This window comes from Peromyscus maniculatus, chromosome 23 (assembly GCF_049852395.1).
Source record: "Peromyscus maniculatus bairdii isolate BWxNUB_F1_BW_parent chromosome 23, HU_Pman_BW_mat_3.1, whole genome shotgun sequence".
In the NCBI taxonomy this organism is placed as follows: domain Eukaryota; kingdom Metazoa; phylum Chordata; class Mammalia; order Rodentia; family Cricetidae; genus Peromyscus; species Peromyscus maniculatus.
Window position 1 is genome coordinate 51807695 of NC_134874.1, and position 24667 is coordinate 51832361.

The 24667-nt window shown below is 38.1% G+C and overlaps 2 protein-coding genes across 3 annotated transcripts in view; both read right to left on the reverse strand.

Moving 5' to 3' along the window:
* The window catches only part of LOC121826529 (cytochrome P450 3A25-like), a 319487-nt gene that overhangs the window by 103297 nt on the left and 191523 nt on the right, over positions 1–24667 (reverse strand). The window lies entirely within an intron of this gene.
* LOC102909469 (vomeronasal type-2 receptor 116-like) overlaps positions 20201–24667 on the reverse strand; it is a 46495-nt gene continuing 42028 nt past the window's right edge. The window contains exon 6 of the mRNA XM_076560368.1: positions 20201–21108. Coding sequence (XP_076416483.1) covers positions 20201–21108 — 908 coding nt within the window. The remainder of the gene's footprint in view (positions 21109–24667) is intronic.

Here is a 24667-nt window from a genome sequence, read left to right on the forward strand (position 1 = left end):
TGGTATGTATTCACTCACAAGTAGATACTAGATGCAAAGCAAAGGTTAACCAGATTACAACCCACAGCTCCAGAGAAGCTAGCTAACAATGAAGATGCCAAGAGAGACACATAGATAGCCCAACAAAGGAGAAATAGATGAGATCTACATGAGCAAACTGGGGGTTAGTTGGGGTAATGGAGGGCAAGAAATGGAGGATGAGAACATAAGGGAATGGGGGGTTTTGAGCTGGAAAAAGGACAGAGTGGGAGAGCAAGGAAAGAGATAACATAATAAAAGAAGACATCATTGGAATAGAGAGAAACAGGGTGCTAGAGAAGTTCTCAGGAATCCACAAAGATGATCCCACCTTAGACTATTAGCAATAGTCAAGAGGGTGCCTGAACTGTCCTACTCCAGTAATCAGAACAGTGAATACCCTAACTGTCATCATAGAGCCTCCATGCAGTAACTGATAGAAGCAGATGCAGATATCCACAACCAAGGCCAGGCCAAGCTCCAGGAGTCCAATCAATGAGAGAGAGGAGGGATTCTATGAGCAAGGGACATTGAGAACACGATGGAAAAACATACAGAGACAACTAGCCAAACTAGAGGAAACACATGAACTGTGGACCAATAGCTGAGGAGCCCCCATGGGACTGGACTAAGGCAAGACTGTTGTTTAGCTTGAACTGGCTAGGGGGCCCCCAGGCAGTGGGATTGGGATCCATGCCTGGTGCATAAGCAGGCTTTTTGGAACTCAGTGCCTATGGTGGGACACCTTGTGCAGACTTAGTTCAGGGAGAGGGGCTTGGACCTGCCTCAATGAATGTACCAGGCTATGCTGAGGCCCCATGGGAGACCTTGCCTTGGAGGAGGTGGGAATGGGGTGTGGGTTGGGAGGAAGGCTTGGGAGTGGGAGGAGGGAGGATGGGGAAATCTGTGGTTGGTATGTAAAATGAAAAGAAAAATTTATAATATTAAAAATAAAATAAAATTCTGAAAGAACAAAAAATTAAATGTTACTTCAAAAGTATTTACACATTAAAAAAAAAGAAAAAAACCAAAATTTAAATATAATCTAATTGAGTCTTGTTATCCCATGTTTAGTTGATATCCCTTGGGGCCTGCTCTTTTCTCAAGGAAAACTGAAGAACAGTGGATCAGATGGAGAGAGGAGGTGAGGGGCAACTGGGAGGAGTGGAGGGAGGGGAGGATGCAGTCAGGATGTAGTGTACAAAAGAAGAATAAATATAAAGAAAACTGAATAAAATAAATATAAATATGAAGCACCAAATCTAAATCCCAGGACCCAAAACTAACAAACTGGAAATCAATTTGTCCAATCTCAACAACTAGCAGCAATGATCCGCAGTATTTCAGTAGTTCATAAAACAGAGGGAAGGCACACTTTCAAGCACAGTTCATTAATATTATTAATAATATTAATAATATTACCCCAATTTTTAAACCAGATAAGACATTTCAAAAAGATCCTAGTATCAGCCAATATCCTTGACTGCCAGATTGGAAAAAACCTGAATGAGAATAATTGATAGCTCACCTCAAATTCAACAACACACGAATAAGACCAGACTTCATGATCAAGACGTCTTTAACCAGGAACACTCAAAATTCGTACACAGACACAAATTGCCAAAGGGCATAGCATACATACCACACTGAGGTAAGTCCTAAATCAGACATCAGTGGAATGGAATGCCTAATTCAGGAAAAACTTAAAATTAGTGAAAGTGTTACTACAAACATGCCAGTTCCACAAACACAAGTGTCACATTTTGTTCACTCCAGTACATGAGCAGGCAGGGGGATAGCCTTTGTATAATGGGTCCAATTCAATGGGACTTGTCCCTTTGACAAAGTACTTGTCCAGTTCAATGGCTCGGGAAATAAAATGTAGCAGATAAATATGATCAAAATAGAGTACAGCCACATGTCAGTCATGATCAAATTCCTCATCCTATGCATTTAATATATAACAATAAATTTGTAAAATACACAAGAATACTGCCAAGAATGACAAAGAAAAGAAGGTGATAGAAGGAAAATAAGTTGAGATGAAGAAAAAGGAATTACAGAAAAAAAAATACTACCCAAACCAAAAATGTAAATAAAGAAATAATTAAATACAATTGACAAAATCCCCAACTGAGAACTTGGCAATCAAACTCACTATGTCCAGATACAACAGGTCAGGGAAAAGGTCAAGTATATGGGAAACAACAGAGTCCAACTGCTCTCCCATCAACCAACAGATTTTCCGAAGTACAGACAAAACCCAGCCTCAAGCAATGCCTTTTCATTGGCTAGTATCTAGCACACCTCACAAGGATTCCGTGTGATGTCACATGCTATGGACCAATCAAGGCTCAGAAAAAAACCACAGTGATTTTTTAAAATTATTTTCTGTTAAATTATTAAAATTTTTTCCATTCACGTTCTTGTTCCCAAGGAAATGCCCTTAGCAGAGAGGGTTGCTATCCTTCCCAACCCCACTCCTGTTACTTTTCCAGAAGCCAAGACAGATTCATTGCTATCACACAGTCACTCATTGAACATATCTCTCCCATCCACCCTGTGAATATAATCAATGAGCTCTTCAAATAGACTAAATTCCAGATCCCATCCTCTGTCATGTAGCACAGGTCTCATATTAACGAAGCCTGCTTCTTGATGTTGAAGCAACTCCTTTCCCCTCAGACACCATGAAGTTAATGGAGACACACTTTGTCTGGTGGGAATAAAACTCCTTCAGACACCCACAGAGTGTCCAGACCATCTTTACTAATGACCTTTTGTCTCAAAGGAAGATCTGTCCATGCATCACTGTCCTTCTGTAAGCTCTGGCCATTCCCTCCTTCCCCTGATAAAAAATAAAAATACATCCAAGAAGGAGGGAAATAATAAGTCAAAAGGAAAATTAAAGTCTAGGTAATAACACTAGACAAACACTCTGAGTACTGAGTATCAAGAAAGACTCATACACTGACCAGGACAATTCACTGATGAATTCTGTCATCTCAACATCTAACAGCAATGTTCTCCAGATATTTCAGTATCCTATAAGTCTGAGGGAAGGAACATTTTCAAATTTTTCTCATCAAAGATGCATTATTCTTATTCTCACACCAAGTAAATGCAACTTAAAAAAAGGCTGGTGTCAGGCAATATCCTGGACTAATAGATTATAAAAACCATTAATGAGAGAGAGCTCACACCAAATTCAACAACACATTAATACCATACATCTCGATCACCCAGGAACATTCGGATTCATCCACATATACAAACTGACACAAAGCAGAGCACACACACAACACTGAGGTAAGTCATAATTGTACATCAAAGGAATGAAATGCCTTTTTCAGGAAAACATTTGGAACTAGAGAAAGTGCTACTTCAAATGTTCCAGTTCCACAAATACCAGTGTCACATTTTGTTTCCTAGGCATTCTGAACAAGCAGAGGAAAGAACATTAGATCATTTGGAAATACTTGTCACGTTCAATGTGTGGGTAAGTGAAATATAGCATGTAAATATAATCAAAATGCAAAATAGTCACATATGGGAAGTCATGATCAAATTCCTCATGCTATAGAGTTAATCTATACCACTATATGTGTAAATTCCACAAGAACGAAGGCAAAAATGACAAAGAAAGAAATTGATAAAAGGAAAATGAGGTGAAATAAGGAAAAAGCATTTACAGGCACAAATCAAAACCCAAACCAAAGATGTAAATAAAGCAATGAATAGATACCAATAGATACAAAAGCCCAAACTGAAAGCCTGGGAAATATACTCACTTAGTCGAGATCCAACAGGCTTTGAAAAGTCCAAATTTAGCAGAAGCAACTGAATCCAACTGCTCTCCCACCAACCAACTGCTTCTTTGAAGTACAAAGACTAAACACAGCCCTAGGTGGCGCCCTTTTATTGGCTGATATCTAGCTTACATCACTTGGACTCCATGTGATGTCACATGCAAGGGTCCAATCAAGGCTTGGCAAAATCCATAGTGATTTTTAATTTTTTTCTCTCACATTCTTGTGTCAAGCCACTCTACTACTAATTTTTTTTCCTGGTTATGATCTAATAGTTGGCAAAGATCTACTTACAGGAGGCAGGGTTTATTTAACTTCAGATATAGAAACACAAGTCAACCCAATGGGAGGAAATAATGGCATGGACATCAGCAGAGTTGTCCCGTTGGTTATATGGCATTTGTCATCTCAATATTCTTCTGACATGTCCTTGACCTAACCAAGAAGCACTAATGCAATCTCAAACATGTGTCTCTAGTCAGAAGTGTCAAGTTACATTTTAGGTGCCTTGACAGATACAGTCATCTGTGGTTCTTTCTTCTTGACTTTAGTCAGAGTATCTGCATCTGAACAGGCCAATGTTCATGCTTGTCTATTGGACCACCTGACACACACAAACTCAGTCAGTGTGATCCCCAGGCTCCTTGGTATTTGACTCTTCCAAGGAAGTGTGCATCAAGGTTTCCAACTTAAATGACCAGTGTTGTGAGGCATGCCCAGAGTCCTGTGAGGAGGGAGGACCTCAGAGGGTATTGCATCTGGGACGTCTTTTGCTGAGGAAAGCCATATGCATGGTGAGGAGCTGAACCCACACAGAGGCATTGTGTGTTATATAGCAAGCAGACCAGATGTTAAGGGATGGTGCGTTGTGGACCATATCATCTCAATACTACACTTGGGTGTTGGGTGTGTGTCTGAAATTGGGGATATTTTTACTTATTGATGCTATTCTTTCTCTAATTCAGTTGATTGTGATACTGAGGTTCTGGTTATACGAGGAGATTGTAGGATTTTGAAGAGTTTGGGCCTATATGGTGAAAGTAGGTCATTATTCACAGACTTTTGAGGGTTCTACCTATCTCAGGTTCTGGCCTCTGGTTCAGGTTCCTTGTACTCTACTCGGTAAAGAGTTGATACACTCAAATCTCACCACCTGCAGCTCTCCTGAATCCTACTATGTCTGCTCTTTAATATTGATGATATCTCTTAAAAACAAGGAAGCTTAAAGCCTATCTGCCTTTACATTTTTCATTTCAGGTAATTTTTCTCACAGGGAACAGAGAAGTAAATGATAAAAATGATGAGCAACTATTTGTCCAGAAGTCAATGCAGTCCTTATATATATGAACTGATATGTATTTTTGGATTCTGTTAGAATATTGGAATACGAGAACTGGAGAGGTGTGTTTTAAAAAAGTTTTAGCTTAAAGTGTGGGGTCTGAGTGTGGAAATGTCTTTGTTGTACCTTATGTCTCTCTCCATAGTACTTGTCCTTTTTACTATAAGAATTAAATTGAACATTGCTTACTTTAATAAATTTTGATCTAGAGTCATAGCTATCTTTAGGGAGGTAATCTGTCCAGGTTTGTTTTCCACCATCAAGTATTTATTACATTTTAAAGAAAGAGCATGAGCTCTGAAGACTAGATGGTTATAGCTATAGTTTTCCATGCTAACAAATGCAGAAAAGAAACTCACTAAAGAGGTGTAAAGTGTACAAGTCTGAAAGACATCAAAAGACAGTTTTCGGTTGGTAATACAAGTTAGGGTAGGAAATGAATTAGGTACAACATTTTGGACTCACCAAAATAGGATAAATAATGGAGCTCTTTGTTTGAATTTGTCAAATGTTAATGGACTGAACATTTTTAATGTAATTCTTGACTGTATGTATTATATACACTTATTGTATATAGTTTTTCTTATATTAGCTATAACCTTTTCCTATTATTTTAGACAAAAATGCAGGAATGTGGTGATATATTGTACACCCTAATAAAATTTACCTGAAGGTCAGAGAACAGAACAAGCCACTAGATTAAACATAGATGCTAAACAGTGGTGGCACATACCTTTAATCCTAGCACTCCTAAGGCAGAGATCGTCTGGATGTCTGTGAGTTCAAAGACACCCTGGACTACATAAGATTGACTCAATCTAGGAGATAAACAGAGTCAAACAGTGGTAGCCTTTTTGGTTGAGGAAGCTCATTCAACCTGAATCCTATCAGCTGAGGATGTTTCATGTTGAGGAGTCCTAGAGGTAAGACCTGGCAGTGGCTTGTTCCTTTGTCTCTCTGATCTGACAAAGTATAGTGTGGTACACAATATATCATGACAGAGCTCATTTTAAAGAATTTCCACCTGGGCTGTGGTGGCTCAGGCCTTTAATCCCAGCACTCAGGAGGCAGAAGCAGGTGAATCTCAGTGAGTTTGAGACCAGCCTGGTCTACAAAGCCAGTTCTAGGACAGCCAGGGCTGTTACACATGGAAACCCTGTCTCAAAACAAACAAACAAACAAACAAACAAACAAACAAAAAAAGACAATTTCCTCTTCTCTTATGACCAATTTTTTGTTACTTCTTTGCAGTGAATCATTGCAGAAACTTAAACCTGCTCAGGAAATGAAAGGAAAATTTTGTTTCTCCTATGAGGTCTCACAGGATACACAAAGGACACTGAAGGGCAGGCCATATGCGCGGCAGTAGATGACAACACAAAATGAACTCAGCGGGGATTGATGACTTTTTCTATTTGTTTGTTTCCTATTCTGGATTATTTTTATTGACTTATTTATTTTACATGTCTGTGTGTTTTTAATGAGAGGGTAAGAGAAAAGATGTGTTTTGAGGTGGGTAGGAAGGTGCAGGAGATCTGGGAGGAGTGGGGAAGGAAAACCCTGATAACAAAATGGTGCATGAAAAAAATCTATTTTCAATAAACAACAAAGTTAAAAAATGAAATCAATGATATCTTGGAAGTTTTGGGGCTCATAATATTCTGTTTTTGCAATATTTGGCTTACACATCATTTGCTTAGATATGATGGTTTCCAATTATATATTTTATTTTTCCTTTTTATTGATAGAAAATATCTTTTTTCTTACATGATATATCCTAATTACAGTTTCCCCACTCTGTTCTTCTCCATGTTCCTCCCCATCACTCCTCCTGCTCAGATCTAACTCCATTCTATCTCTCATTAGAAAACAATCAGGCTTGTAAGGAATATTTATAAAATATAATATAATATAATATAGCAGTATGTCAAACAAAAACTAGCACATCAGAATAGTACAAAACTACCACACAAGAGGAAAATTGCCCAAGAGAGCACACAAAAACAGATATAGACACAGAGACCCACTTGTTCACGCTCTCAGGAATCTCATAAAACCACTAAATAAGAAGCCATAATACATACACAAAATACATAATAAAATACAAAAGAGAAAAAAATGAGAAGCTTGACAGGGCATTATGACACAAGGATGCTCCAAAGAAACCATTGAGTTTCTTTTCTGTTGGCAATCTAGTGTTAGTTTTGTATCCTATACTTAGAAGGAGCTTTCGTTTCCTTAGTGAGACTCTCTTGGAAAAAATTAGACTTTCATTTGCAATTGCTTAGCAATTGGAAACAGCTACTGGTTTAGGAATGGAGGAATGTGAACACATCCACTTGCGCCACATCAGGTACAGACCAGTGCAGACGCTGTGCATGTTGCCACAGTCTGTGTGAGATCACTTGTGTACCTGTCTTGTTGATGTAGAGGGCCTTGTTCTTCTAGTGTCCTCTAGTCCTTCTCCCTCCAACACTCTTTCTGCTGCATCTACCACAGTCATCCCTACATCCTGAGGGGAGGGATTAGAGGGAGACATAACATTTAGGGCTGAGAGTTCCAAAGTCTATCTTTCTCAGCATAATGTCCGACTGTGGGTCTCTCTATTTGCTGTCATCTGCTGCAGGAGGAAGCTTCTCTGACAATGGTTGAGGAAGGCACTGATCTATTGCAGAATGTCATTAGGAGTCATCTTATTGCTTTGGCCTTTTAATAGAACAGTGGTATTTGGTTTTAGCCTCCTCCCTTGTTCCGTTTACTTTCAGGTGTTGGGCACACACACAAAAGTGTCAGGTGTGTTTTCCATAGAGTGGACCTAAAGTCAAATCAGATGTTCACTCAAAATCTATGCCACAGTTGCACTAGCTTATATTGCAGGCAAGACACCTGTGTGTGTGTGTGTGTGTGTGTGTGTGTGTGTGTGTGTGTGTGTGTGTCCCTACCTTTCCATGTGTTCTACAAACTTTACCTAGTTTTGTTGTTGTTTGTTTTATTTTGTTCTGGTTGGGAGTTTTTCCTGTTTGTTTCCTAAAGAGAGAGAAAAAGGGGTCAGGGAGTTGGTTGGTTGGCTTTAAGGAGGATCTGGGAGGAGATGAGGGAAGGCAAACCATGATAACAACTTATCGTATGAGAAAATGTATTTATAAAAGTCACCCTGATGAACCCATTCACAAAGATAGACTCTGGCTTGTTTTCAGTTTACCTGTAGTGATTGTCATAAGTTATCCTTTACCTTATTCTTGAAAGTTTACAGTTTGTAAACTACAAAAAACTTGACAAACGACAAGATACAAGGCACACAACACATAATGTCTTACATATTTATGCTAATGTACACTGCACATGAAATAAGAAGAGTCAGAAATGTTGTTCCCAAAGAATTACATATTTCTTAAGTGATATTGATAAAATATGGAGAAATGAGTACTCATAAATACGCAGGAGTTACACAATAAAGAATATAGAGTAATTTATCAAAATTGAAAAATTGTGAATGAGTGAGTAGAAAAGCCATTTTGATATCTATAGTCAAAGATAGACATGAGCACAGATTCTACAGAACTGGTTACAGCAGGACATTTCACAATCTTTACAGATTTAACAGAAGCTTCATGTAATTGGGTAAATATCTTATTAACTGACATCTGACTTTGGGTTATAATTAAACGAATTGGTCTATTCTATTCTAGTATGCAGCTAATTATGCAGTATTTTTGGCAGAGTAATTCCTTCATGTCAAAATCATATTCATTTTCATAATGTGCCTTCCTTCATAGCAAAAGCATACATGAAATGTAAGCACAATGAATCCAAGAAACATACCAAAGGCATCAAAAACACATGGATCCATATGAAAACATTTGATGCTGTAAAGGCAAAGTTATGCAATGTGGGAGAGGTAAAGAACACATACACATCCCATTAATATTCTCTTTAATATTTATTGAGAGAAACAATGAAATTTTATGAAAACAGGATTTCTAATTTAGAGAACTATGTAAAGACAATAGAAGATGAGAGAATAAAGATCAATTAGATCAGGAAACAGAACCAACAAATATAAAATCTCAAATTGCTATATGAACTCTGACAATTGGATTTGTGCTAAACAGGCTTGAAGACTTCTGTGTAATTAAGGAAAACATGGAGTAATCTGTAAGATTCACAGAGGTATGCCAGGAAAGAATGGAAGGCAATAGTGGAGCCCTTGTTGCATATAATAATGTGTCCATGCTCAGAGTAAGCATCTGACTCAATAAATGGAGGAGAGGTTCCCAGCCAAATTCCACAGAGCATAAGTTGGATAATGGTGCAGATGGGAATTATGAAGTTAGGTGCTCTTGATACCATTATCCACCTTATCAGTCTCCATGCAACAGTTATCTTGAAATCCAGAACCACAGTAATAGTTTTGGCCAAGACTGTGGAGAGAGCCACCATGAACAGAACTACAAATGTGCTCTGCTGCAGGATACAGGTGGCTGTGTTAGGATGGCCAATGAAGAGCAATGGACAGAGAAAACAGAAGGTCAGAGTGATGAGCAGGATGTAAGTGAGAACCTGATTGTTGGCCTTGACAATGGGAGTGTGGTGGTACTTCACAAAGACACCAAGAACACCTCCTATTAGTGCAGAGAAGCCCAGGGCCAAGTAGGTGAGTGCCTTTCCCAAAGGGTCTTCATCTTACTGCTTTCTGGAGGCAGTGGATCTGCTCTGTGTTTGCATAATGACTTTCTGGACACGTCACACAATGATCCATATCTACTAGGAACAAAAGTTCTTGTGGGTCTCTGCTCAGGTTCTCCTTTTACTTCAAGCCATTTCTCTGCACCAGCTCTCTGGCATTTGCCCACATTTCCATTGACTTTTCAGACTCAAGTAAATCATTTCTCAATAGTGAAAATTCCTAAATGCTCTCACTTAACCATTCCAGATTGATATTGCTCATCTACTTTGTTGGACATAAAGTGAACAATCTATCTATTTCATTGTTATACTTTAGTATATTTTCAATTACTTGATAATTTGTATTTACTTATATTGACAAAAATTATTGAAATAAACTAAAAAACCTAATATGATCATAGAATTTCCTCCTTCTGAATTATCTTTTCTGACTTTTTCATGTGAGTTATATATAAGGAGTACATGCTTTGAATTTCTTCCTTGTAATGTTGTTCTCAGTCATCAGAAACAATTCTACCTATTTCTATAAGATTTATTGAATTCTCCTGTGTGTTCATTCTGTGACTGTACTTGAGAGAATGCGAATTATTAGATTCTTGAAAGCTGGAAAAAACTCCCTTTGTGAAACTGTTTAGTCATTTCCAGGGAGAAAAGATCTTTTTAACAGATAGATATAAAACTCTTGCTTTAGTCTTAGTTGGTCATGAAATAATTTTGTGATACTTGTCCACTTACAATTTGTGACTGTCATCATGAATTCAAAAGATATAACTATCAATATATTTGTTATTTATTTTCATTCTTTAAAATATCCAGTATATTTGCAAAGTAGATTTTTCAGTTTCACTTTTTCTGAAAAATCTTATTAATATCTATTGAATTCGTTATTTCTCTAGTGCCTATTGTATCATTTCCTCCATTATCAGCATTTTATTTGTTTTTTCTTCCAGATGTTCCTAACTGCTACTCTCTACAGAGGCACTCCATCTCTTCTATAACTCGTGTGTTTACTTCTGTTTATTCTCACAGAGCATGAATGCTTCATATGCACAACACCGTATCTTCATTAGTAAAAGCACAGGGTATATAATAAATGGCAAATATTTTATAGAAATTTAAACATATTTTTTAAAGATAGATACTCCTTTTCCATAGGATTGGAAGTATAGGATTAACTGTTTTGAAATATTTAGCATTTATGTTTTAGTTTCTTCTTTCAAACTAAAAATATTTTTGAAATGTCTTCTTAAAATGCAACCATGCAGAGTTTAACATTGATGTTACTGGTTTCCTCACATCAACGTGTTTAACATAAACTTAACCATGACTCCAATGTACAGAAAGTACTTATTTGCACATTAAGTCTTTGGTGGTCTGTAGAATCAGTATCAATATGCACATTTTGAATTTAGGCATATTAAAGTCACCAAAAATTGGAAGTTTTTATGTTTATGATGTAATGTTAAAATATCTGAGTATGGGCTGCAACTGTTCCCTGAGACAGAGCCTGCCAGCACCTGGTTGGACCAAGAGGTAAGTCTTTATTCCTCATACCTGAACTCTGCAGCCCCTAGGCTTTGGGCCCAGGGGCACAACCCTGTGCCCCCCACATCATCCCCAGATTCCTAGCCTGAAGTGGCCAGAGGATTACCTAGTTGAGTGTCTCCAGGTATTGGATGGCTGATACAATGTTGTGGAAATGGGTCAGAGGGGAGTCGGACAAAGTCTCCAGGGAAGAGGACACCCAAGTCTGTCACGAGAATCCCTTTGTATAAAGTAAGGGCATGACCACTCCAAGGTATGGTTGAGGAGAAGGTTCTTAATGTTGAAAGGAAGAAGAGTACAGCCATGGGCATCTGGAAGAGTCTAGAGGAGGGAAAGAAATTAGTAGACTAAACATGGTCGGTAGACTACTGAACTGGGCCATGAAAGGAGAGGGATGGGAATAGAGAGAGAGAAACAGAGAGACAATGACAGAGACAGAGGAGCCAGAAGAGGGAGTACAAAGAGGAGAAAGGGTCAAGAGAGAGGGGACCAAGAGGACCACAAGACAGCCAAGAGGGCACAAGGACAAAATTGCAGGGTTATATATGAATGAGAACCTGGAGGAAGAGAACCCATGAATTTTGTGGTAGGGAGCATTGTGAGAAAAGCTGGTAGGAACCAGGATGCTAGCATGCACTCTGTAAGAGCTACTTCAGATGCTGAGAGAACCTGGAAACCAGCATATATTTTGTTATGCTGATATGCATCACAGTTAGCAATTGGTTCCAATTTTTTTTCGGACCTGACACCCTGGAGTCCCCAGGGATAGGAGTCAGGGATGTAGTATAAACCCTGGTAATGAAATAAATCTGTTGGAGTTTGCTTAAGGAGTATTGGAGAAATATATTAGGGTAAATTGAGGAAATACACTCATGAATACAGAACAGAGTAGACAGCTGAAGTCTTCCTCTGATCTGACCAGGGCAAATCCACCTGGCAGTTCAATCACACTAGGAACCAGCCAGCCGGAAGCAAGAGCTCATCATACTTCCCCTTTTCCTTTTAAGAGGTCACATACAATGGCAAGAAGCACCACCTCCTACTGTTCCTATAGCCCAAGGTCATGGGCAGAGCAAATACCACTACATTCCCATGAAAGAGGATCTTATTTTCCTTGTGTTGTTCTTCTTGATTTTTAAAGGTTTATCTATTAATTTAAAATTGTTGTTTTCTTTATAAATCCACTTTTCCCCCTCCCTACTCCTTTCCCTCTCCCCCCACCTCTCCCCATCCCACTCCCATCCACTACTCATAGTGGGTAAGACCTCCCTTGAGTATTCAACACAGGCTGTTTCACCAAGTTGGGGCAGACTCAACTCCCTGCCCCTGCATCAAGGCTGAGTAAGGCATGGCACCATAGTAAACAGGCTTTAAAAAAAGTCAGTTCATGCACTCAGGATGAGTCCTGGTCCCATTGCCAGGGAACCCACAAACACATCAAGCTGCACAACTTTCACCCTCATTCAGAGTGCCTAGTGTAGTCCCATGCCAACTCCCCAGCTGTCAGTTCAGTATCCATGGATTCCACTGTCTCTGTGGTCTTTCCCATCATAATCTTGACTCACCTTGCTCCTATAATTTCTCCTCCCTCTCTTCAGCTGAACTCCAGGAGCTTGGCCAAGTGCTTGGCTATGGGTCTCTGCATCTGCTTCCATCTGTCACTGGATATAGGTTCCATGATGAAAATTAGGGTTGTCACTGATCTGAGTACAGAGGAAAGCTATTTCAAGCACCCTCTCCACCATTGCTATGAGTCTTAGCTGGGGACATCCTTGTGGATTCCTGAAGATTTCCTTAACACCACATTTCTCCCTAACCCCATAATGGCTCACTCTGTCAAGATATCTCTGTCATTTCCCTCCCTCACTGTCCTTCCCCAAAGTTGGCCATCTCGAACCCTCATGTTCCTCTCATATCCTCCCTTCTACTCCCCAGCTCCTAGTTTACCCAAGACATCTTAATCCTTCCCCCTTCCTGGGGTGATCCATGTGTGTTCTTTTTAGGGTCCTCCTCTTTACCAGCTTCTCTGGAGCTGTAGTTTGTAACCTGTTTATCCTTTGCTTTGCCACTAATATTCACTTATGAGTGAGTACATACCATGTTTGTCTCTCTGGGTCTGGGTCACATGATTCAAGATAATTTTTCTAGTTCCATCAACTGGCTGCAAATTTCATGATGGCATTTTTTTTTGTTTATTTGTTTGTTTTGTATGTTTTTTACGACTATGTAATACTCCATTGTGTAAATGTGCCAAAATTTCTCTATCCATTCTTCAGTTGAGGGGCATCTAGGATGTTTTCAAGTTCTGGCTATTATGAATAGTGCTCCCATGAACATAGTTGAGCAAATGTCCTTGTGGTATGGGTGAACATCTTTTGAGTATATGTCCAAGAGTGGTATTGCTGGGTCTTGAGGTAGGTTGATTCCCAGTTTTCTGAAATACTGCCATACTGATTTCCAAAATGACTGTACAATATTGCTCTCCCACCAGCAGTGGAGAAGTGTTCTCCTTGCTCAATATCCTCTCCAGCATAAGAGGTCATCAGTGTTTTTGATCTTAGCCATTCTGAGAGGCATAAGATGATATCTCAGAGTCATTTTGATTGGCATTTCCCTGATGGCTAAGGATGTTGAACACTTTCTTGAATGTTTTTGGGCCATTTGAGATTTTTCTGTTGAGAATTCTGTGATTAGATCTGTACCCCATTTTTAATTGGATTATTTGGTATTTTGATGTCTAGTTTCTTGAGTTCTTTATATATTTTGGAGATCAGCCCTTTATCAGATGTGGGGTTGGTAAAAATCTTTTCCAATTCTGTAGGCTATTGTTTTGTCTTATTTACTGTGTCCTTTGTCTTACAGAAGCTTCTCAGTTTCAGGAGGTCCCATTTATAAATTATTTCTCTCAGTGCTTGTGCTATGGGTGTTATATTTAGGAAGTGGTCTCCCATGTTAATGCATTCAAGACTACTTCCTACTTTCTCTTCTATCAGGTTCAGTGTAGCTGGATTTATGTTGAAGTCTTTCATCCATATGAACTTGAGTTTTGTGCATGGTGATAGATATGGATCTATTTGAATTTTTCTACACATGTTGACAGCCAGTTATGCCAGCACCATTTGTTGAAGATACTTTCTTTTTTCCATTGTATAGTTTTGGATTCTTTGTCAAAAATCAGGCATTCATAATTGTGTTGATTAATGTAAGGCTCTTCAACTCGATTCCATTAGTCTACATGTCAGTTTTTATGTCAATAACAAGCTGTTTTGTTGCTACAGCTCTATAGTAGAGCTTGAAGTCAGGGATTGTGATGTCTCCAGAAGATCCTTTATTATACAGGATTGCTTTGACTATACTGGTTTTTTTTTTAATATGAATTTGGGTATTGTTCTTTTGAAGTCTGTGAAGAATTGCTTTGGAATTTTGATGGGGATTGCATTGAAACTTTAGCTTGCTTTTGATACGACTGCCATGTTTACTATGTTGATCCTACCTATTCAAGAGCATAGGAGATATTTCCATTTTCTGATATATTCTTCAATTCCTTTCTTCAAAGACTTAAAGTTCTTGTCATACAGGTCTTTCACTTATTAGGTTAGAGTTACCCCAAGATATTTTATGTTATTTTTGGCTATTGTAAAGGGTGATGTTTCTCTAATTCCTTCTCAGCCTGCTTATCATTTGTGTATATGAGGGATACTGATTCAAGTTAATCTTGTATCCTGCCACATTATTAAAGGTGTTTATCAGCTGTAGGAATTTCCTGGAAGAGTTTTGGGGGTCATTTATATATACTATCATATCATCTGGAAATAGCGAAAGTCTGACTTCTTACTTTTCAATTTGTATCTCCTTGATCTTCTTTTATTGTCTTATTGCTCTAGATAGAACTTTGAGTACTAGATTGAATAGGCCTGGAGAGAGTGGACAACCTTGTCTTTTTTCTGACTTTAATGAAATTGCTTTATGTCCATTTAGTTTGATGTTGGCTTGCTGTGTGTTGTTTTATTATGTTTAAGTATGTTCCTTTTATACGTGATCTCTCCAAGACCTTTATGTGAAGGGCTGTTGGATTTTGTTGAGGCTATTTCAACATCTAATGAGATGATCATGTTTTTTTTTCTTTCCGTTTGTTTATGTGGTAGATTACATTGACAGATTTTTGCATGTTGAACCATCTCTGAATCTCTGGGATGAAGCCTACTTGATCATAGTGGATGATTTTTTTGATGTGTTTTTGGATTCAGTTTGCCAGTATTTTATTGAGTATTTTTACATAAATGTTCATGAATGAATTTGGCCTGTAATTCTCTTTCTTCACTGTGTCTTTGTGTGGTTTGTATATTAGGGTAACTGTAGTTTCATAAAGAGTTAGTCAATGTTCTTTCTGTTTCTATTGTTCAGAACAATTTCAGGAGTATTCATAGTAGCTCTTCTTTGAAATTCTGGTGGAACTCTGCTGAAACTTTCTGCTCTGGATTCTTTTTGGTTGGGAGACTTCTAATATGCTCTGGGCCACAGAAATATGAAGCAGGAATTCAGCTGACTATAACAAATGTTAATACCTGGAAGAAGCAGGGCTCTTTCAGAAGAAAAAGCCAAGGCTTAAGGAGTCTTGGTAATATTAGCTAATATATTTTATATTAGCTTATATATATCATATATATTAGCTAATAATATTATATATACATTTGCCAGTTCCTTCAATTATTTTCTTGTGTACTATGTTTTCCCAGTTGATTATTTTCCTAAGAACTTCTAACTTCTAAACAGTATGGATTGATCATTTACATATACATATACATACAACTAAGGTATTGAATACACTCAGACAGGCAAGGCTTCCTGCTTCCATGCTTTCTGCTTATTCTTTATAGCATTAAAATTCAGATGTTTGCCTTCTACAATTATTTCCTTTATCAAGCACATAAATCCAGGGTCATCTCTGGACAAAAGAATCCAAGGACAAATGGCAGACAGAAGGAGCTCTCCAGACACCTACCAGGTAAAAGTCCATATGGAGACACCACCTAGGCCAGGCAGATGTTAGAACATAGGTTTGACTCTTGTACAAATTAAGCTCAGACCCCCCTTTCTCTCACAGCCCAAGTGGCCCCCTCAAGCAACTTACTTAGAACAAAGGGGCCTTTACATACCAGCTTCATCAAGCTATGGGGCATATTTCCTAGCTCTGAGCAGACTTACCCCACCTGACCAGAAAGCAGGAGGGCCAGAGTATTGCTGATGGTAGGTGTATGGATGGGTCGCAGGGAGAGGAGAGGAAGGAACAAGGATGAAGAGAGGAGTGAAGAGAATGAGGAGAATGGAATAGAAAGAACTTAGAACTATGAGAGGACAGGAGGAGAAGGGACAGAGAGGAGCTAAGGATGAGAACAGAATTGAAGCTGTGTAGATAGAATTTTGTCTCAGAAGAATAAAGTGAATGAACCTAACAGTTTCATGTAAGTAGTTTCATTTGATATCCTTGAGATTGGAAACCCCTGACCGCATAGCGTCTTCCTCAGGACTCTGGAAGAAATCTCAGGGCAGGCACCTGAGGGGAATTTGATATTAACAAATGCTTCTATTTACTTAGGAGGTATAGGTATTTAAATTGTTTATCTGGTGTTGATTAAATTTCGGTATGTGGTACCTATCCAGAAAACTGTCCATTTTTTTTAATTTCCCAATTTTATGGAATACAGGGTTTTGAAGTATGACTTGATGATTATCTGGATTTCCTCATTGTCTGTTATGTCTCCCTTTTCATTTCTGATTTTGTTAATTTGGATGCTCTCTCTCTCATTGCCTTTTGGTTAATTTGGATAAGGGTTTATCTGTCTTGTTGATTTTTTTCAAAGAACCAACTCTTTGTTTTACTTATTGTTTTATTTTTCTCTGTTTCTATTTCATTGATTTTAGCCCTCAATTTGATCATTTCCTAGTATCTATGCCTTCCGGAAGAGTTTTGCTTCTTTTCGTTTTAGAGCTTTCAGGTGTGCTGTTAAGTCATGAGTGTTAGATTTCTCCATCTTCTTTATGTGGTCATTTAGTGCTATGAATTTTCCTCCTAGCCCTGCTTTCATAGTGTTCCATCAGTTTGGGTATGAAGTACTTTCATTTCATTGAATTCTAGGAAATCTTAATTTCTTTCTTTATTTCTTCCTTGACTCATTGCTGATTCATTTGTGCACTGTCCAGTTTCCATGAGGCTTTCTGTAAATTTTGTTGTTGTTGAAATCAAACTTTAAGCCATGGTGGTCCAAAAGGATACAGGAGGCTATTTCAATTTTTTTTATCCATTGAGATTTGCTTTGTGATTGAGCATGTGGTCGATTTTAGAGAAGGTTCCATGGGGTGCTGAGAAGAAGGTATATTCTTTTGTGTTTCAGTAAAATGTTCTGTATATATCTATTAAGTCCATTTGAGTCATAACTTCTGTTAGGTCCCTAATTTCTCTGTTAAGTTTCAATCTGGCAGATTCACCCAGTGGTAAATCGGGGTGTTGAAATCTCCTACTATTAATGTGTGGGGCTTGATGTGTGATTTAACCTTTAGTAATGTTTCTTTTGCGTATGTGGGTGCTCTTGTGTTTGGGGCATAAATATTCAGAATTTAGACTTTATCTTGGTGGATTTTCCCTGTGATAAGTATGAAATGTCCTTGCTGATCTCTTTCGATTGATTTTAGTTTGATGTCTATTTTATTAAATATTAGGATAGCTACACCAGCTTGCTTCTTAAATCCATTTTATTGGAAAGTCTTTTCCCAGCCTTTTACTCTGAGGTAGTGTCTGTCTTTAAAGTTGAGGTATGTTTCTTGTATGCAACAGAAGGATTGATCCTGTTTTTGTATCCATTTTGTCAGCCTATGTCTTTTATAGGTGAATTGAGACCATTGATATTAATGAATATTAATAACAGTGATTGTTAATTCCTGTTATTTTTGTTGGTAATTGTTGTTTCTCTTCTTTGGTGTTTGTTGGTGTGGAATTATCTATTGCCTGTATTTTCATGGTTGTATCTAACTTCTTTAGGTTGGATTTTTCCTTCTAGTGCTTTCTGTAGGACTAGATATGTGGATAGGTATTGTTTAAGTCTGTTTTTATTATGGAATATTTTGTTTGCTCCATTTATAGGTATTGAGAGTTTTGCTCAATATAATAGTTTGGGTTGGCATCTATTGTCTTTGTTTCTGTATTAGTTCTGTCCAGGACCTTCTGGATTTCAGAGTCTCCATTGAGAAGTCAGGTGCTATTCTCATGGGTCTGCCTTTATATGTTATTTGGCCTTTTTCCTTTGCAGCTCTTAGTATTATATCTTTATTCTATATGTTTAGTGGTTTGATTATTATGTGGCAAAGGATCTTTTTTTTTTTAGATCCAGTCTATTTGGTGTTCTATTAGCTTCTTGTACCTTCATAGGCATTTCCTTCTTTAAGTTGGGAAAGTTTTCTTCTATGACGTTGAGTATATTGTCTATGCCTTTGAGTTGGTATTCTTTTCCTTCTTCTATCCCTATTATTCTTAGGTCTGGTCTTTTCATGGTGTCCAAGATTTCCTGGATGTTTTATGTTAAGACTTTTTTGACTTTAGTTTTTCTTTGACTGATGAATCTGTTTCCTCTATTGTATCTTCAATGCCAGAGATTCTCTCTTCCATCTCTTGCATCTGTTAGTTATGCTTGCATCTGTAGTTCCTGTTTGTTTACTCAGATATTCCATTTCCAGCCTTCCCTCAGTTTGTGTCTTCTTTATTGCCTCTATTTCAGTTTCCAAATCTGGGACTTTTTCATTCACCTATTTAACTGCTTTTTCCTGGCTTTCTTTAAGTGATTTACTGATTTCTTCCAATTATTTGTCTTTTCTTTGATTTCTTTAAGGATAGTCTTCATTTCCTCTTTAAAGACTTCTATCATCTTCTTAAAGTCATTTTAAAGGTCTATTCTTTCTGTTTCTTCTGCTTTGGGATGTTCAGGTCTTGCTGATGTAGCACCACTAGGTTCTGATGGTACCATATTAGTCTTTATGTTGTTGACTGTATTTCTGTACTGGTGTCTACCCATCCCTTCCTCCATTCCATGAAAGTGCTGTCTGGTTTTAAGAGAGACTCTATGTTTTCGATTGATACTTTTGGTCTAATGGGAGCTCTTGGTCTAATCTAGGCTCTTGGTCAAATCTGTGCTGATGGATTTTGTGTCTCAGGGAGCAGAACTTAGTCTACTGGGCACGAGTGGGCTCTGTCTCAGGGAGGATCTATTTCCAATGGGTGCAGAGTGGGACCTGTTTTCAATTCCCAATTGGTGCAGGGTGGGCTTATGTTTCTGGTTTTCACTGGTGTCACACTGGTCTGTTTTCTAGGGAAGGAGGTGGGGGAAGGGGCAGCTGGCTAGTCCTTGGGGCTCCAATGGCTTGGGGGAAGGGCACAGGGTGTTCCCCCCAGGGCCTAGGATCTAGGGACCTGGCCTGCCCAGTCCAGAGATGGGGCTTTACCTGTTCCCAATTAGTATAGGGTGAGCTTGTGGCTCTGGTTTTCACTGGTTGTTCTCTTCGCCATAATTGAACTTTGAATATGTCTATTGCCCACAAATTTAGAAATAACAAGAATACCTAAATGAAGTGAATTTTCAGCAGTAGCTTCTATTTGGAAATAGATTGTCTGTATGTGAGACACAGTGAGGGGCTCTTCTATTTTGTTTAAATATATATTTCAGAAAATCTTACTGAAACGTTAAGTAAGTTCAATCTTTACTATACTAAATTAAAAGATTTTATGAAAAAGACTCAATTCATTAACCAATCAATTTTATCTGGATTGTATTTTGTTCTTAAAATATTTCAAAGTGTTTTCATCAGGTTTAACAAGAATAATATAGCACTTTGGGAAAAAGATGCATCCTAACAGCCCTGCACTTGAAGTCAAGATGGAGAAGACCTCCACAGCCACCATGGCCTTGTCCTTGGTGCTGTGGTAGACAGGGAGGAAGGTGACCCAGACACTGCAGAACACCAGCATGCTGAATGTCAGGAACTTGGCTTCATTGAATGTGTCAGGCAGGTTCCTGGCCAGGAAAGCCAGAGTGAAGCTCCCTAGGGCCAGGATCCCCAAGTATCCCAGAACACAGTAGAAAGCAATAAGTGAGCCCTTGTTGCACAAAATGACGATGTGACTCTGTTCAGAGTGTGCATCTGCCTCAATATAGGGAGGAGAGGTTCCCAGCCAGACTCCAAGAAGAATAAACTGGATCAAGACACAGATGGGGATGACAGAGTTATGGATGCCTGAGACAAGCAGCCTTCTCATTGTCCTTCCTGGCTTCAGGGCTCTAAAGGCCAGAATTACAGTTATAGTTTTGGCCAAAACAGTGGAAAGAGCCAGAGTGAACACAAGTGCAAATGCAATTTGCTGCAATATGCAGGAGGCTGTGCTTGGGTGGCCAATGAAGAGAAAGGAACATAGAAAACAGAGGAGGAGGGAGATGAGCAGGATGAAGCTGAGCATCCGGTTATTGGCCTTAACAATGGGTGAGTCTTGGTGTTTGAGAAAGATCCCCAAAACTACAGCTGTGCTGACAGAGAAGCACAGAGCTGTGCAGGCCAGAGCCCTGCCCAGAGAATCCTCAAAGGACAGGAATGTCACTGACTTGGGAAGGCAGTTGTTTCTTTCAGGGTTTGGATACTCTTGAAGTAGGCAAGGAATACACTCCTGCTGATCTATGGGAGGAAATGAATCAACATTTAAGCTTCTACAATGATTTACATTTTGTACTTCAGCCATGAAGAGCACTGAGGTTGTGTGTAGCCTTGTTCATTCTGCCTTACTATCATGTCAAGAAGGACACTAACTCTTTAGACATCCCCTTCCTAATGTCTGCCATGAATACCTCATGGTACACCATGTGCTGACAAGTTTATTCTTGTTTTTCTAAGGCAATGAAAATAAAATTGCAATCTACTTGTTCAATTGAAGTGAAACTGTCAAGTAATCCTTTAAAGAATTCTAAACTTAAGTCACACCAGCTTGATCAGTCTTCAGCTGCTCATGTGTGTAGTCAGAGAGATTTTTGTGTCCCCACCTGCTGGCAGTAGGGACAAATCTCTCTCAATCACATCCCTCAAGTAAACACACAGAGGCTTATATTAATTATAACTATATGGACATTAACTCAAGCCAACCACTGACTAGCTCTTACACTTAAACTCAGCCCATTTTTGTTAATCGATATGTTGCCATGTGTTCTGTGGCTTCAACTGTGTGCTATTACATAATGCTCTCTGGACTGCGGGCTGGCCTCTGCTGACTTAGCCTTCCTCTTCTCAGAATTCTTCTTGTCAATTTATCCTGCCTATACATCCTGCCTAGCTACTGGCCAATCAGAATTTTATTTATCAACCAATCAGAGCAACACATTCACAGCATACAGAAAGAGATTCCCCATCACAGAGGCATGCCAAACCAGTCAGAAGAACAGTGATCCCCTGCTACACCAAAGGCCAAGCTAACAGCCAGAAGGACAATTTCCAACTTGAACAGGGATTCCCAACTAGGCTAGAAAACTAAAGAGAAAACAGAAACCGACAAAGAAAACACCAAACCAATGAAGAGTAACTCAGAATTCAGGGACTAAAACTAATCATTCCAAACCCAGATGAATAAATGCCAGGATAAAAATACAATAAACAACAGCTAGAGCAATATGACCCCACAAGAGCCCATCCATCCTTTGATATCAAGACCTTAGTATTACAACATTGCCAAAGCAAAAGAAAATGATATTGAAACAACTTTATTGAATATGATAGAACTCCTTAAGGAGAAATGAAATACTCCTTTAAATAAATTGATGCAAAGCGAATCAAAGAATAAGATGAAATTAACAAATCTCTTAAATAACGTCAGGATAGCCAAGAACAGTGCAAGCAGGTAGAGAAAAGTATTTATGGTATGAAAATTGAAATAGAAGCAATAACAAAAACACAAAATGATGGATTTCAAGAAAAGGACAATCTGGGTGAGCAAACGTGAACTACAGATACAAGCAGCACCAACAGAATACAAGAGATGCAAGGTGTTGAATGCAATAGAAGTAGTTTCATTGGGCAAAGAAAACACTCAATCTAAAAAACTCCTAACACAAAACATCAAGGAAATCTGGGACACCATGAAATGACAAAATTTAGCAATAACCATAAAAGAAAAAGGAGAAGAATCTCAGCATAAAACCTAGAAAATACATTTAACAAAATCATAGGTGAAATTTTCCATTACTTAGAGAAGGACATGTATATAAAAGAGCAAGAAGCTTACCAAAACAACAACAACAAATAGATTAGATCAGAAAAAAAAGTTCCCATGTCACATAATACTCAAAACACTACATGTACAGAACAAAGAAAGACTACTAAAAGCTGAAAGGGAAAAAAGGCTAAGTAAAATATAAAGGCTGGCCTATAAAAATCACATACGATTTCTCAACAAAGATTCTAAACCACAGACTTTCAGAGACAACAGATGAGAGCCTAGACTAATACACCCAGTGAAACCTTCAATCACCATAGATAGAAAAAACCAAAAGTCAAATTTAAAAAATACCTACCCAAAAATCCAGTCCTATAGAAGGTATTCAAAGGAAAACTCTAACCCAAGTTAAATAACACCACACATACACTAGCAATAGGTAATCTTTCACCAGCAAAATCTAAAGAAGGAACACACACACACACACACACACACACACACACACACACACACACAACTATCACCAGCACCAAAAACATAATAACAACAATTACAATCCCTGGTCATTAATATCTCTCAACATCAAGAGGCTACATTCCCCCAATAAAAACACACTGGCTGTGTTTTTTATCCATCTACCAGAATGGATACAAAATAGGATTCACCCTTATGTTGTATACAAGAAACATACCTCAACATTAAAGTTAGATATTACCTCAGAGTAAATGATTGAATAAAGATTTTTCCAATCAAATGGACCTAAGAAGCAAGCTGATGTAACTCTCTTAATATGTAACAGCATAGTCTCAAACCAAAGTTAATCAAAAGAGATGAAGAAGGAAGTTCATAATTGGAAAAATCCACCAGGATGACATCTCAATTTTGAATATCTATGCCTCAAATGCACATTTGTGGCATTTGTGAAAGACACATTTCTAAAGCGTACATCACACATCGAGCCCCACACGTTAATAGTGGGAAACTTCAACACCACACTCTTGCCATTGGACATGCCATCTGGATAGAAACTAAACAAAGAAATAATGGAATTAACAAACATTATGACTCAAATGGACCTATCAGGTATCTACAAAACATTTCACCCAAATACAAAAGAATATGTCTTCTTCTCAGCACCTCATAGAACCTTCTCCAAAATTGACCATATACTTGGTCATAAAGCAAATCTCTGTAGCTATAAAAAAATATTGAAATAACTCTCTGTATCCTATCAGACCACCATGGATTAAATGAGATAAAGCATACAAACTTAGGGAAACTTAACAATTCTCTAAAGAGTGACCACTGGGTCAAGGAAGAAATAAAGAAAGAAATTAAAGCCTTCCTAGAATTCAATGAAAATGAACACACAACATAGGCAAACTGATGGTACACAAGGAAAGCGGTGCTAAGAGAAAAATTCATAGCACCAATTGCCTTTATAAAGAAATTAGAGAATTTTCATACCAGAAACTTAAGAACACACTTGAAAGCTGTAGAACAAAGAGAAGAAGGCCTACACAAGAGGAGTAGGTGGCAAGAAATAAAAGTGAATGCTGAAGTCAATAAATAGAAACAAATAGAATACAGAGAAATCAATGAAACAAAGAGTTGGTTCTTTGAGAAAATCAGCATGATAGTCAAACCCTTATTAAAACTAACTAAAAAGCAATGAGAAAATATTGAAATTTACAAAATCAGAAACCAAAAGCAGGACATAACAGACACTGAGGAAATCCAAAGAATCATTAGGTCATAAATCAGTACTTCACAAATCAGTACTCCACTAATTTGGAAAATCTATAGGAAATGGATAGTTTTCTAGGTAAGTAACACATACCAAATTTATATCAAAACAGATAAACCATATAAATATACCTAGAACCCCAGGGAAATAGAAATCATCATTAAAAGTATCCCAACCAACAAAAGCCCAGGGCCAGAGAGTTTTAGTGCCAAATTCTATCAGACTTTCAAAGAAGAGCTTATACCAATACTCCTCAAATTATTCCACAAAATAGAAACAGAAGGGAC